The 15,007-nt window shown below is 36.1% G+C and overlaps 1 protein-coding gene and 1 pseudogene across 1 annotated transcript; both read right to left on the reverse strand.

Moving 5' to 3' along the window:
* Positions 1–5,869: 5,869 nt before the first annotated feature.
* LOC120081011 lies at positions 5,870–7,234 on the reverse strand (annotated as a pseudogene).
* On the reverse strand, positions 6,890–10,497 carry LOC120081381 (elongation factor G-2, chloroplastic). Its single transcript, XM_039036209.1, has 4 exons — positions 10,179–10,497; positions 8,242–9,656; positions 7,607–8,119; positions 6,890–7,482 (listed from the first exon to the last, which is right to left on the reverse strand). The coding sequence occupies exons 1-4, from the start codon at positions 10,411–10,413 to the stop codon at positions 7,315–7,317; spliced, it is 2,331 nt and encodes a 776-aa protein (XP_038892137.1). The 5' UTR covers positions 10,414–10,497; the 3' UTR covers positions 6,890–7,314.
* Between the last annotated feature and the right edge of the window lie 4,510 nt (positions 10,498–15,007).

A 15,007-nucleotide genomic window follows, 5' to 3' on the forward strand; every position in this document is an offset into this window, starting at 1 on the left:
GTCGCTGACTGAGATGGCAGAGAATGTGCTCACAGATGCATTTTTAAACGAACTCGAGTTATCGTTACAAGCTGAGGTCATCAACCGGTACCCTGTAAGCTTGGATGGATGTATGAGGGAGGCCCAGCTCGTCAATGATTGTAACTTAGCTCTCAAGTTGGCCCTAAATGACTTAGGAATTATTGGGCCGAGCAAGGGAGAAGCCCAAGTTGGAAGCAAATCGAATAATAAATCTACGAAAGTAAACCCTAAAGGGACCGAGACAGGAATGACATGGCAGGTTTCGATCCCAGTCAAGGGAAACTTTGTGAAGAAGGATCCACTGGTGAAGCATATGTCTCATAACAAATATAGAGAATGATTGGAGAAGGGATTGTGCTTCTGTAGCGATGAAAAATATTCGCACGGTCATCGCTGCAAGGTAAGGGATAATGGGGACCTAATGTTGTTCATCACAAATGAGGAGGAAGAGGTCGAAGAGACAAAGGTTGTCGTTGTTGAAATAGAAGAAGCTCTACAGTTGAAATCGATTGAGGTAATAGAAAACGCATAAATCTCTCTACGATCGATGATGGGATTTTCGAAGAGAGGTGCAATGAAATTGAAGGGAACAATAGAGGGAAAGAAGGTTGTCGTGTTGATCGATTGTGGGGAAACTCACAATTTCATCCATTAGAAATTGGTTGAAGAGCTGAAACTACCATTAATTGACACAGTGAAGTATGGAGTGGTAATCGGCAACAGAGGGGTGATATGAGGTAACGGAGTTTGCAAGTTTGTGGTAGTCAAATTACAAGGGTTGGTTGTAAGAGCCGATTTCTTCTAATTGATTTGGGAAAAATGGATGTAGTCTTAGGAATGCAATGGTTATTTACAACGAGATTCATGGGAGTACAATGGCCCTCGTTGACAATGTGATACACTGAAGGAGAGATGATAGCTTGTAGAAATACAAGCTATTATAGCCTTTACTTAGAATTATGAGGGCTAATAAGCAAAATATGTGTTAATAATACCAAGAATTCATGTGGAAAAGTGAGCTTGCATCGACCAGCATTGAAAATCCTCACTAACCCTATATAATGTGTTATTCTGCATCAAAATGTCTATTTTTGCAATTATTGCAGGAATTGATCACATGCCTTGATCCCAGCCCACCGCAAAGTTGATCACATGCGTTGATCTTCATGAAGACTAGTTCGTTGCATGGAATGCTATGTTCACAGAGTGATAATCGTGATAGAAGGTTGATCACAAGGTGGGTAGAATGCGTTGATACTTCAAGAGAAACAAGCATGAACGCATACCTTGAGAATATCAACAAGATAAGGTGATGTTGACATTCCACATACTGCATCAAAAATGGCGGGATTCAAAGTGAGATTGCCCAATGTTGTCAATATTTTAGCTCTATAAATAGAGCCTTGAAGCCCAACTTCAAACCATCCAAGTTTCTGCCTTAGGAAAATTCTTGTGATCACAGATGAGAGCATGAGCAAGACATTTTTTTAGAATTCTTCACTTCCACAAGCCCTTCCGAGTGACGACCGGAGCTTCGCCAGAGATAGAGCTCGAGAGAGACTTCTTCACCACTCATCCATGGCACCACTGGCAACTTTGACGCACTTCGGATGAAAAGCAAGAGATTGCTTACATCTAGCCCTCCACCTCTCCTCATATCTCTGTATTGTATTACATTTGGCTTAAGACATTAATACGTTTTGTAATCAATTCATCTCTTCAGTTCCTTCAACACCATCTTCATCATCTTCTTCTTCTTTATCATCGTTTAATTTCATCGTTGAGTTAAGTGTTAATTGCAAGAGTCGCATACTCAATCATGCGACCTAGAGATATGACACATGTAGCAAACCATCGAAAGGTGTGCATTGCACGAGTATAGTGAGTTAATCCTCTTTGCTTGGTGTGAGGCTATCGCAATGCTTGTCTATGAGCTGAGTAGCTACAATTAACTGTCCGAGAGGGTAAATAATGGAACACACTAAGTAGGATTACTTTAGCAACCAAGTATAGTGATGTAGTGAATTTATTCCCTCCACAATTTTGTTTCTTCATTCACCTTATTATGCGTTAATAGTTGCCGCATCTCTACCAATTCTCATAGTCAAACTTCCATTGCTCAATCTATTTAGTTAGGAGTAGGAGTAACGCATAGCCCATTAACTTCTCTTTTTATTTATTAATCGCCTCAGACACATTACTTCACAAACCTCATTTAGCTACAAATCCTTGTGTCCGACCTCGGATCATCCCGAGAAACTTGCGTTTTTGTTATACTTGGCGAGAAAACAAGAAAACTTGTGACAGGAAGGTCATCGCATACACGCTTAACGCATATGCATATTCTTCAGTCCAACGTATGACCATCAACGCATATAGATTAATGCATATCAAAAGAATAGTGCACTTTTTTTTTTTTTTTCGAACTAGAGAGAATATTTACATTGAAAGAAGGCTCGTTGTTGTCCAGACCAGAGATTTCTCTGAAAGCTTTAGCTAAAGTGTGGGACGAGGAGGATCAAGGATTTCTAATTGAATTCCAGAATGTGAAGATAGTTGATAATTAAGAAGTACTTCCTGATGAGGAAAGGAAAGAGGAAGAAGTCTTACCTGTCATGATTCAAACACTGCTAAAAAAAGTGAGGATATTTTTGAAATTCCAATGGAACTTTCCCCAAAACGCAAGATTGACCATCAGATTATTATGCAAGAAGGACAACCGCCAGTCAATGTAAGACCACATAAATATGAACACCATCAAAAAAATGAATGCTCATGGGGAAGATGTTGCAAGCTGGAATAATTAGATCGAGTCGAACCCATATTCAAGTCCTGTTCTGTTAGTTAAAAAGAAATATGGGGGTTGGAGATTCTGTGTTGATTATAGAAAGTTGAACCAAATTACAGTGGTGGATAAGTTCTCGATTCCAGTCATCAAAGAATTGTTAGATAAGCTCCATGGATCTTCGATTTACTCAAAATTGGACCTACGCTCAGGTTATCACCAAATTTGAATGAAAGAGAAGGATGTTGAAAAAACGACTTTCCATACTCACGAAGGACATTGTGAGTTTTTAGTGATGCCTTTCGGTTTGACAAATGTTCCAGCTACTTTTAATCATTGATGAATCAAATATTTCGGTCGTTCTTACAAAAGTTTATATTGGTATTTTTTTTATGATATTCTTATCTATAGTCCTGATATTACTACTCATGAGATGCATTTGGCAGTAGCTTTTAACATCTTACGTGATCATAAGTTGTACACGAACAAGAAGAAGTACTCATTCTGTCAAACTTGAATCCAATATTTAAGTCATTGAGTCTCACAAAAAGGAGTGGAAGCTGATGAAGAAAAGGTGAAAGCAATGATTCACTAGCCCTAACCAAAGAATGTAACGAGACTCATAGGGTTTCTTGGCCTTACAGGTTATTATAGAAGGTTTGTTCAAAGATATAGACAAATTGCAGCACCATTAACTCAGTTACTTAAAAAAAAATGCTTTTATTTGGATTGAGCAAGCTAAACAAGCTTTCGAAGAACTTAAACAAGCTAGGATGACATCCCTATTTTAGCTCTACATGATTTTTCACTCCCTTTTGTGATCGAGACTGATGCATTCGGATTTGGATTAGAGGTTGTTCTAACTCAGAACTCTAAATCGATTACTTATTTTAGTAAAAAATTATCACCCCAGGCTCAAGAGAAATCGATCTATGAAAGAGAACTGATGGTTGTGGTCTTGGCAGTGCAAAAATGGTAAATTTATCTATTGGATAACAAGTTCACGGTTATTTCAGACCAAAAAGCATCAGAGTTCTTGATTGAACAGGGGGCGGTACAATCTCAATATCAGAGATGGTTGACGAGGCTAATGGGATACGACTTTGAGATTTTATACCAACCTAGACTTCAAAATAAAGTCGTTGATGCTTTATCCTGATTACCTCCAACGGTGGAAATATTTGTTTTGACTATTCCAGTATTGCTGGATGTGGAGTTAGTGTTTAAGGAAGTGGATAAAGATGAAGAATTACAGATACTGCCTTATTGAAAGAAAACCTGGAGGGAAACCAAAGTATCAATGGAAGCATGGGAGACTGTTATACAAAGGAAGATTAATGATGTTGAAAACATCTTTCTTAATCCCATTACTCCTCCATACTTTCCATGATTCGGTTTTAGGGGGACATTCGTGTTTTCTTCGTATGTACAAAAGAATGTCAGGAGAACTATTTTAGCATGGGATGAAATCTGATGTGAAGAGACATGTCGAGCAATGTGAGATCCCCCAACGCAATAAAACAGAATCGCTGAACCCCATGGGGCTACTTCAACCTATGCCAATTCCAAAGCAAATTTGGGATGACTTGACCATGGATTTCATAGAAGAGTTGCCAAAATTTGAAGGTTATGATTTGATCATGGTGATGGTGGATAGGTTGAGTAAATATGTTCATTTCATTCGTCTTCAACATCCTTTCTCAGTCAAACAAGTAGTAGAATCGTTTATCCAAGAGGTTACACGACATCATGGGGTTCCGAAATCGATTATTACGAACCGAGATAAAATCTTCCTCAGTCATTTTTGGAAGGAAATATTCTCAATGATGGGAACAGTGTTAAAAAGAAGTACAACATTTCATCCCAAACTGATGGTCAAACGGAGAGGTTAAACCACTGTCTTGAGACCTATTTGAGGTATTTTTGCAACGAGCAACCTTCTAAATGGAGTAAGAGGATTCCTTGGGCTGAGATTTGGTACAACACCACATTCCATACATCAATTAAGACAACACCTGATCAAGTAGTCTTTGGTAGGAGACCTCCACCTTTAGTGTCGTATGGGAAAAAGAAAACAACAAATGGTGGAACAACAATTGATGGCCAGAGACACTGCCCTGAACGCTTTAAAAGAACATTTAGTAATTGCTCAAAGTCGTATGAAAAAGCATGTTGATCTACACGAAGGGAATTACATTTTGAGGTAGGGGATAAGATATTCCTGAAACTCCATCCTTGTAGACGATGGTCCCTAGCTAGAAAAATGTGTGAGAAGTTGGCTCCTAAATACTATGGTCCATATAAAATCATGGAACGAATTGGGAAAGTGACCTACAAGCTAGACCTTCCTCCTGAAGCCATTATACACAACATATTCCACATTTCTCAGTTGAAAAAGAAATTGGGGCAATCGACTCAAGTTCAACAAAACTTTGACAAAGGAGTTTGAATTACAGGTGATGCCTGATGCTATTTTAGGGATTCATTGGAATGGGGAGTTAGCTATGAAAGAGTAGTTGGTGAAATGGAAAAGCTTGCCAGAGAGTGAGGCTATATGAGAGTTGGTTTATTTGATGACTGAACAGTTTCCCCAATTCCACCTTGAGGGCAAGGTACAATTGAAGGTGGATGGTGTTGTTAAACCCCCAATTATTCACACTTATAAGAGGAAGGGTAGAAGAGGAATTACACTAAGAACATTTTGAGTAAAGGCCGGATTAGCTTTTAAGAAGAGGATCATCCACTCTCTCAAATGTGCTAGTTTTGTGTACTTTTCTTTACATGTTATTTCTCTTTATCAGTTTGTTGCTTAGTACGTATTACTTCTTTTGGACATTGTAATGGCAACCTTTCTTTATCAGTGATATCAATATATACATCTTGTCTTGTGTTGTTGTGTTGTTGGATTTTACTGAATGCAGGGAAGCAGTGACCTAACACATATATATTCAGATCCTTTGGCATTATGCCCTCGAAAATACTCCCATTCTCACATGCTTCTACATAGATAACCTGCAAAAATGTATACACCATCTAATATTACACAAAAGCTTTTCACAGTGCTTAGAAATTTGATCTCTCTCTCTAGCAGCATGTTTCTTCTTTAAAATTTCAATAAAGTCCATGGCATAGACAAAAGGCAAGTTGGGCATGCCTGGGAAAGAGTATATACACTAGCTTAGTAAAACAAAATTCAAAAGAAATCAGTTGAATTAGTCTTATCTTTTAAAACAACCCAAATACTCCAGGGCCTCCATGATCAGAAAGAATGGTAAACAAAAATCCTGTCATTTGGTTTGCTGTCCACAACTTTCCCACTCCCTCCATTAACAGCAGGTTTATTTCCCAGAAACACAGCATACTGATTCTGAGCAGTCACATGCTCCCCAGTGTAATCCTATACAGTATAAAGAATATAAACAAATTAAGCTGTTAGGTTTAGTTGCCAATTAACATGATATCTTAACAGAGAAGTCCAAGTTTTACCAACATTTACTTTTGCTTGTTGGACTTCTTTATCTAACCATTTCTTTAGCTCATCAGTTCATTTCCATGAATTTCTTATCCAGTCTGGCTTATAAACTTTTGTGGCTACTTTTTCTATTGAATTAAAATTCCTAAATGTACTCTTAAACCACAGAATGACCCAAAAACTAAAGTTGATGGAAGCAAATTTAATATCATATCATCTAACACGTACCTTGAGGACACCTGGATAAACATCTCCTTGTGGGTGGTTGATGATGATTCCAGGCCTTGGATTCAGCACATTTGTGGCTATATCATCATTACATAAACACCACAATATTTTAATCCTTCATTCCTCCTTTGTTCAGCAGTTGATAAGCATGGCAGATGGCCTATTCCCCCAAAAATCAAAAAACACCCCAAATTTCAATCAATTTCAAATTCTAATTTACAGAACTTAATTTCAAATTCCGAATACCTGATGCCTGTAATTCCCAAAACCCTGAAGAACCAGCTACAAGAACTGCCCATCTGGTAACCACTTTTTGATCATCTCACCACCACAAGGAGTGAAATTATCTTTCCATTCTGTACTTTTCAGAATAAAGAAAACCGTTTTATACTCTTGAAAATGTTGTTTTTTTTATTACGAATTACTCCTTCAAAGATCAAAGAACAGTGATCTATAGTAAAACTTTCAAGGATCTAAATGAATATTCTGGCTTCCTTATGAAGACATTGATTATACATTCAAAATTGTTTGCATTTGGGTCGAATTTAACATCCGACAGCCAACTATTTGAATAATTACACCTTGGTAGGAGGGCTAGTAAGAGAGGTCGCTCTTCAAATCCTGCAGGAACAGCAATCCTTGCACAAACATGGCATAAATTAACAATAGAACACGAATCCCTCTCTCCTCTTCAAATCTTGCAGGAACAGCAATCCTTGCACAAACATGGCATAAATTAACAATAGAACGTGAATCCCTCTTTCCAACAGACAATGAATCGCAGGTTGTTTCCAAACAGAAACCAAAATCAAGCAGCAACTTCTTGCTCTTTGGCAGCAAGCTCATTTTGAATGTGCTGAGGGACAACATCAAACTTGGCTAATTGCATTGTGTATGAAGCTCTGCCTTTTGTCATCCCCCTCAGCGTACTCACGTATTGAAACATCTCAGCTAAAGGAACCAGCGCATCCACAACCTGCATTCGTTCGAAACTTCGTTGATAATATGCACTACTGAACGTACAATTCATTAACGAGAATGAATGTGTGCAGTTATCGTGAATTTTATGTGGTGTGAAGGCATTTAGGTTTATGGCATACCTTCAGACCACCGGGCTTGTCACCAAAGCTATTGATCTGGCCTCTCCTGGAGTTGAGATCTCCAATTACGTCTCCGAGATGTTCCTCGGGGGTGACAACTTCGACTTTCATGATCGGTTCGAGCATTCTAGGACCTGCTTTCCTCATTCCTTCTCTGAAAGCTCCCCTAGCTGCAAGTTGAAAGGCCAAGACACTTGAATCTACATCGTGGTACGTACCATCAACTAGCACGGCACGAACATCAACCACAGGAAAGCCAGCAAGAACACCATTGCTCATACACTCTTCCAATCCCTTGACCACCCCCGGAATGTATTCTTTTGGCACTGCTCCACCCTTGATTTCACTTTTGAATTCATATCCACTGCCTGCCTCCATGGGTTCGAACCGCACTGTAATATCAGCAAACTGTCCTTGACCACCTGACTGTTTCTTGTGCACATACTTTACTTCTGACACTTTCGAAATACTTTCTCGGTAGTTAACTTGTGGCGCACCGACATTAGCTTCAACCTGTTTAAACCAAGCAATCAAATCATCCAATTCTATTGTTAGCTTAGCTTTAACAAAAATGGAGGTTTAAGCAATAAAGATTTACATACTTCAGAGTAAAATGTCAAGCAACATATACAAACCTTGAATTCCCTCTTAAGCCTGTCAACAATGATTTCAAGATGCAACTCTCCCATGCCTTCAATCACAGTTTGGTTTATCTCTTCATCACGGGAGAAGTGAAATGATGGGTCTTCTTGAGCCAACTTGATTAAACCAGTTGCCATCTTATCAACATCAGCTTTGGTTTTGGGCTCGATTGCGACCTTAATCACAGGATCAGGGAAGTCCATCCGTTCAAGTACAATAGGATGATCTGGGTCACACAAGGTTTCACCAGTAATGGTATCTTTAAGACCAGCTAGAGCGACAATATCCCCAGCAAGGGCTACCTTTACATCCTCTCTGCTGTTTGCATGCATTTCTAGAAGTCTACCAATTCTCTCTTTTTTTCCTTTGTTTGAGTTCAATACATAGGATCCTGCAGAAAGTTTACCAGCGTATACTCTCACAAATGTCAGTGATCCAACAAAAGGATCACTCATGATCTTGAAAGCTAGTCCAGAAAATGGTTCGTCATCATTGGCAGCCCTTTCAACAATCAGTTCTGGGTTCTCAGGGTCAGTTCCCTTCATGGGCGGCAAGTCGATTGGTGAAGGTAAATAGTCTACAACAGCATCAAGTAATGGCTGGACCCCTTTGTTTTTAAAAGCCGAGCCACACAGTACTGGAACAAAACAAGCAGATATTGTTCCCTTCCGAATAAGCTTCTTAATGGTGGACTCATCAGGTTCGATCCCTTCCAAATAGTTCTCCATAGCTTGATCATCCAACTCAACAACAGTCTCAATCATCTGTGATCGATAGTCTTGAGCAAGATCCACAAGGTCTTCTGGAATATCTTCATACTGAAACTTTGCACCCAACTCTTCTCCTGACCAAACTATAGCTTTCATCCTCACAAGATCAACAACACCCTTAAAGTTATCTTCAGAGCCAATTGGTAATTGAAGAACAAGCGGCTTAGCGCCCAAGTTCGTCACAATCATGTCTCTTGTTCGGAAAAAGTTCGCTCCAAGGCGATCCATTTTGTTGATGAAGCAAATCCTTGGCACACCATACTTATCAGCCTGCCTCCAAACAGTTTCCGACTGTGGTTCAACTCCAGCAACACTGTCAAATAGGCATATCGCTCCATCCAGTACTCTAAGTGCCCGCTCCACCTCAAGGGTAAAATCGACATGACCTGGAGTATCGATAATATTTATACGGTGTTTATTCCAAAATGTGGTAGTTGCAGCGGAAGTAATGGTAATTCCCCTTTCTTTTTCTTGCTCCATCCAATCCATTGTAGCTGCTCCCTCGTGTACTTCCCCTATCTTGTAGTTTCTTCCTGTGTAGTATAGAATACGTTCAGTTGTAGTCGTCTTACCGGCATCAATGTGAGCCATGATTCCGATATTCCTGTAATCTTCAAGTGGAACTGTACGCTTCCCATCTGCAAACAAAAGATGAAAACAAGCACATCCCTATTGAGTAGTTTCTTTGATAACTTGCATTAGTGAAAAAGGTAGACTTTTGTCTTAGAAAAGCATCAAACTAGAAAAATTCAGCAGTTGCACAACTTCAGTAAGGCCGTAACCAAGACCACAAAACAAACAAACAAAAAAAAATCAACAAGATTTCATAAATGTTATTAAAGAAACAAGGATCATTACAAAACTCTCCCCTGCAGGAAATGAAAAACTAGAACTGAAACCAATAGCCAAGAGTCGTCATATAGTTCTAATACTTCAGAACACATGGGATCTAATAATTTAAGGTATCAAAGGGGTATTAACAATAACGCACATTCATTAGCTACTCAAATTAAAATTTAAAGAATGTTGAGAACGAACAAGCAAGCAAACAATTCATTCAATAGCTATGGAGCTTCACGAATTCAAAACTCTGGCATAGAAGTACTCCGAAACCCCATCTTAAAAATGAAAATTTGAGATAGAAAGACAAGAAAGAATACCTTCGGCAGCCATGGCAAAGACAGAGAGATTGCGTCTGTTCTGTTGACGTGAATTACAAAGCTTAGAAGAAGCTGATGAACTGAAACGAAGGTTGGTACCAAAGAATTGGGAGCGGGAAGGTCGAGAAGAACGAAGGAGGAAGTGAGTTCGAGTGAGAGGCGTTGCAGGCCAACGCTGAGAGCCATTGAAACTGCAAACGGAAGAAGCTAATCTCACTGACTCTGCCGCCATCATCGTCTTCTTCCCTGCTCTCGGAAATGGAGATTTCGAGTCTGCTTCGGATTACAAGCCGTAGATATATTAGATAACGTCTCTCCTATTTCTTCTTCCTCGAAAATTGTTTTCCACAAACAGCCCTCTACAAACACAATAGTAACCTAATTGCCCTAACTAATAATTTCATTTTTCTTTATTAGCCTTGTGTTTTTTGTTTCTTTTTCCCTTTTCTTGAGGTAATTATTTAAAAAAAAAAAAAAAAAAAAAAAAAACACATTCGAGTCTCTAAACTTTTATAAAAGTAACAATTTTAGTCCCTAAACTTTAGTTTATAATAATTTAGTTCTTAAACTTTAGTATATAGTAATTTAGTCTTTGTATTTTCAAATTTGTAATAATGTAGTCCCTAACGTGAAAAAAAATGATCAAAATTAGATATCAATTTTAATTGTTTTATGATGTAGACTTTGTATTTTTTTAAAATACTGAGTCTTTTAGTTTATTGATTTAATTATGCAAAAATTTCATTAAATCTTAATACTAATTTCTACAATAGTACTAAATTTGTTACAAATTCTAAAGAACAAGAATTAAATTGTTACATGGAAAGTTCAGGAACTAAATTGTACAAAATTGAAAGTATAGAGATTAAATTATTACAAACCAAAGTTCAGAGACTAAATTGTCACTGCTATGAAAGTTTAGGGGCCAAAAATGATTTTTAACCTTTTTTCTAATTAATACTTAAAAAACCAAATTTGCCACAGATTTGAATCGTCGGCCCATATAATGTTATATTCTAAAACAAAAAAGTAACAATTATGTAGAGTTAAAATTTACCGACACAAATAAATCATCTTTAGGCTTAACTCAACCTGTCTTGTTTAAGTCTACAATGAAACATGTTAGACTAAGTTAACCTATGAGTCATCTCTTAATTTCAACAATGAGATAATAGCGAATAAGCAAATTTGATAATTAAGTGTAGCCTTGATTCTTGCTATAACTAGTAGACTCATGTTCGCCCTGTGATTTTGATTCTAAGCGTGCTTAAAATGATGAAGAAAATTGGTGATGAATGACTATAATGAATGAAGATGGATGAAAGAGTGATTTCTCTCTTTGTAAGAAAATCAGGTGATGTGTTGGTAGTGAATGCATGCACACCTTGTGAATGCATACAAGTTCTCTTAAGTCAGACCCAAGTATAAATCTAACTTAAGTTTCTTGGTGAGTCTAGGGTCGAATGCAGGGGCTCTAGAATACTCTAACGCAGACCTTGTTTTTGGATCTAATGCAGAGGTTTCCTAATTAATTTAAGAACTGTTGGTTATTTACACTAAGCTAATGGCACGCATGCAAGAAAAAATAGAAGTTCAGAGGGAAAAAGGGATTTATGGATGACGTGGTTCTAAGTGTAAGTTGCATGCGTTGATTTCTAGCAAGTTCAGCGAGCTTATATGAGCGGAATGAAGATGATAAAAATGCTTGTTTACACTCTAAATGTATGTGTATGCGTTGGAAACTCTATTCTTTAGTTTACGCCAAATTCAACATCTCTCAATACGAAAGCCACATGTAATCCTATCTCTAAGGTGCATGCATTGATCATAAAGAACATGCAAAGACACTAGCAACTCTATTTCTAGACTTGCTTCACACTCCGATTTAATGCGTTCAATAGTTAAATTGCTCTCTCGAGATACTTAACTACTTATCACTTTAATCAACTGATCAGGAAGACTTAAGCAACAGATTTCATGCTCTCATTAAGTCAGAAAATTCACAAACACACACAATTTCAAAGGTAAACAAATGGAGAAGTGATAAATGGCCGAAGATAAGATTGAATTAAAGATAACCAGTATTTATACAAACAATCGCAGCTTAATAAAATGAAATAGTGAATGGAAGTGAAGTGTGAAAAGTAGAAGTCAAGCTGCAGAGTTCAATCTCTTGTCCTCTTTGGTTTTATTTTATTTTTATTTTTTTTAATGCTTGCTACAACCAACGTGGTAAAGGAGTTGAAGATGATATCTCTCAAGCTTCTCTTCAACAACACCTCTTGATCAACGGTGAAATGGTGTCTTCCCTCCTACTTCTTGCTTGCAAACAACAAAGTCTATCTACTGGTGCTGAAGAAAATTTCTAACTGTCTGGCTCTAAAAGGTCTAACTTTGATTAAGGCGGCTTTTCCTTATATAGGCAAATCTCAACAACTTAGTGATTGGACTTGCATTAAATTCCATACCTTGGAACAGCCGTCAGCCACTTCTAAAATGTTCAGATACCACAGTTAGATGCTCATGCCTGTAAGTGGTGATTTGACAGGAAATGCACGAGCTAATGTATCCTTCATGTGTCGAATATTCTCGGACGCATACCCCTTGCGTTGCCCTTGGTTGCAACACTTAGTAAATTTCTTTGATTCCTACGTTGAAATGCATTAGTGAAGCAGCTTTTTACTTAAAATGATACTTTTGTATGAGTTTACTACATGTATGAAATTTCATGCATTTTTATTTCATAATGAGTGCATTTATATCACTAAAGATTCTATTTATTTCAACTTTAAGAGAATAATGACTTGTATTTTTACAGGTTATCAACCCATAGGTCAATTTTCCTATTTTCTATTTGACTGAGAGAATTTAGAGCTTAGTTGAGAAAAATCTTTTTCTAAATTTTGAATTATCACCCAAATGAATTTGTTAGAATGAAATTTAACGATCTAGGTTTGATCATTCTTTAATGTGTGTGATTAAGGCATTAGCATCATTGTTTTTAAATCACCAATTGACCAAAAAACTTAAACTTAAGAATAAAGGTTAAATGTAATATTATATAATCTAACTGTTGCTATTGTTTAACAATGGCATGTTCAACAAGTGTATCACTTTATGCCATGATTTTAATTTTACCACAATCTATAGGAGAACACTACCTCTTTAGACCAAGGCCACACTAGCAATCTTAAGTCACAACACTTCTATCTTCTTATACGAGAGCAAGGTTGAAGTCACCAAACTATATTTTTAGCTCCTAAAATGGTCAAATCTTAAATCATACCTTGAGAAAACTCATCAACCAAATATACTCAAAAACAAAAATTATTCAGCAACATAATTTTATATAGGTCTGTTTGGTGACTATTTCGTTTTTGAAAAGTAAGTATATTTCCTCTCATTTTTTACAATGGTTTGCATCTTTCTTAGGTACAATGGTTGAATTCTTAACCAAATTTCAAAAACAAAAACAAGTTTTTAAAGCTCATTTTTTTAGTTTTCAAAATTTAGCTTGGTTTTTTAAACTATCGGTAAAAAGTAGATAACAAAGAAAGAAATTTGGAAGGGGGAGTAGTGTCTATAAACTTAATTTTCAAAAACCAAAAATCAAAACAAGATGATTATCAAATGGGACCATAATTTTTACTTACAATTGTAGACATGTATGTTTCAATTATTTGTTTGGGAGAATTTAAGACTTTTATGAAATAGACATTTGCATTAACCAAGTAATTTTAAGGTAACGTAAGATATTCTGACATTTGGGATATGATTGACTTTACGACAGACATTTCATGATTTTGGAATGCCGTTCTAAAATATGAGATTTTGAGATAATTTTCATATTGGCACTTTTTTTTTTTTTTTTTTTTTTTTTTTTTTTTTTTCCCTTTTTTTTTTTTTTTTTTTTTTTTTTTTAGTTTTTGCCCTCTTTTCTTCTTTTATTCAATTAACTATATTTATGCTTTCCTATTTACATATGAAGTAAATTCTATTTAAATGGTATGATATGTATTAATATATAGCTCAATATTTTTTTTAATTCAAATCTAAACTGAAAAGTATTTGTTTATTTTACTTTTCAAATAGTGACCATCGATATATTTTTTTTTAAAAAAAAATAACAGTTTGATATTATTTCTTTAAAATTTGATGTACAAGAATCCATAAAAATAAATATTATCAACCATATAATTGTCTTTTTTTAAAATAAGTTGACGTACTTCAAATCTAAATCAAAATAAATATTTAAGGTTATTTCTTTTTATTAAAAAAATTCAAAACAATATACATCAGCTAATTTTTACAAAGCAAACATGAAATTTAATGTGAACCAATTTTATAACAACAAAATATTAAATTACATTTTGAGAAGAATAAAATATTAAATTTGTAAAGATATTAAAATGTTACATAAGTTCAATTATATTAAATTAATAAATAAAATATCCAAAAATAGAAGGATGTTTTTTTGAACAATACAACATTTCAAGACATTTTCATCCAGACATCCTTACCCCATGTGTGTGTGTGTATATATATATATATATTGCTAATCTCCTAAGACTGGTTTCGTTAATCCCTTTCTTTCCTATTTGAAGATGTTCTGGGGATTCTTTTGTGTTACTGGATTGGTTATCCTCCATTATATCTAGGAGTATTCATGGGTTGAAAGACTTTTTAGACCCATCCAATTGTTCGAGTTATAAATTTTTTTCAACCCGAATAACTCTTATTAAATTGGATTGGGTTGGTTCGGGTTAATTGGATCATTTATTTAAAAATTTTGTTATAAAAAGAAGTAAAACGTAAATATGTAAAAATAT

Source organism: Benincasa hispida, chromosome 7 (assembly GCF_009727055.1).
Source record: "Benincasa hispida cultivar B227 chromosome 7, ASM972705v1, whole genome shotgun sequence".
In the NCBI taxonomy this organism is placed as follows: Eukaryota; Viridiplantae; Streptophyta; class Magnoliopsida; order Cucurbitales; family Cucurbitaceae; genus Benincasa; species Benincasa hispida.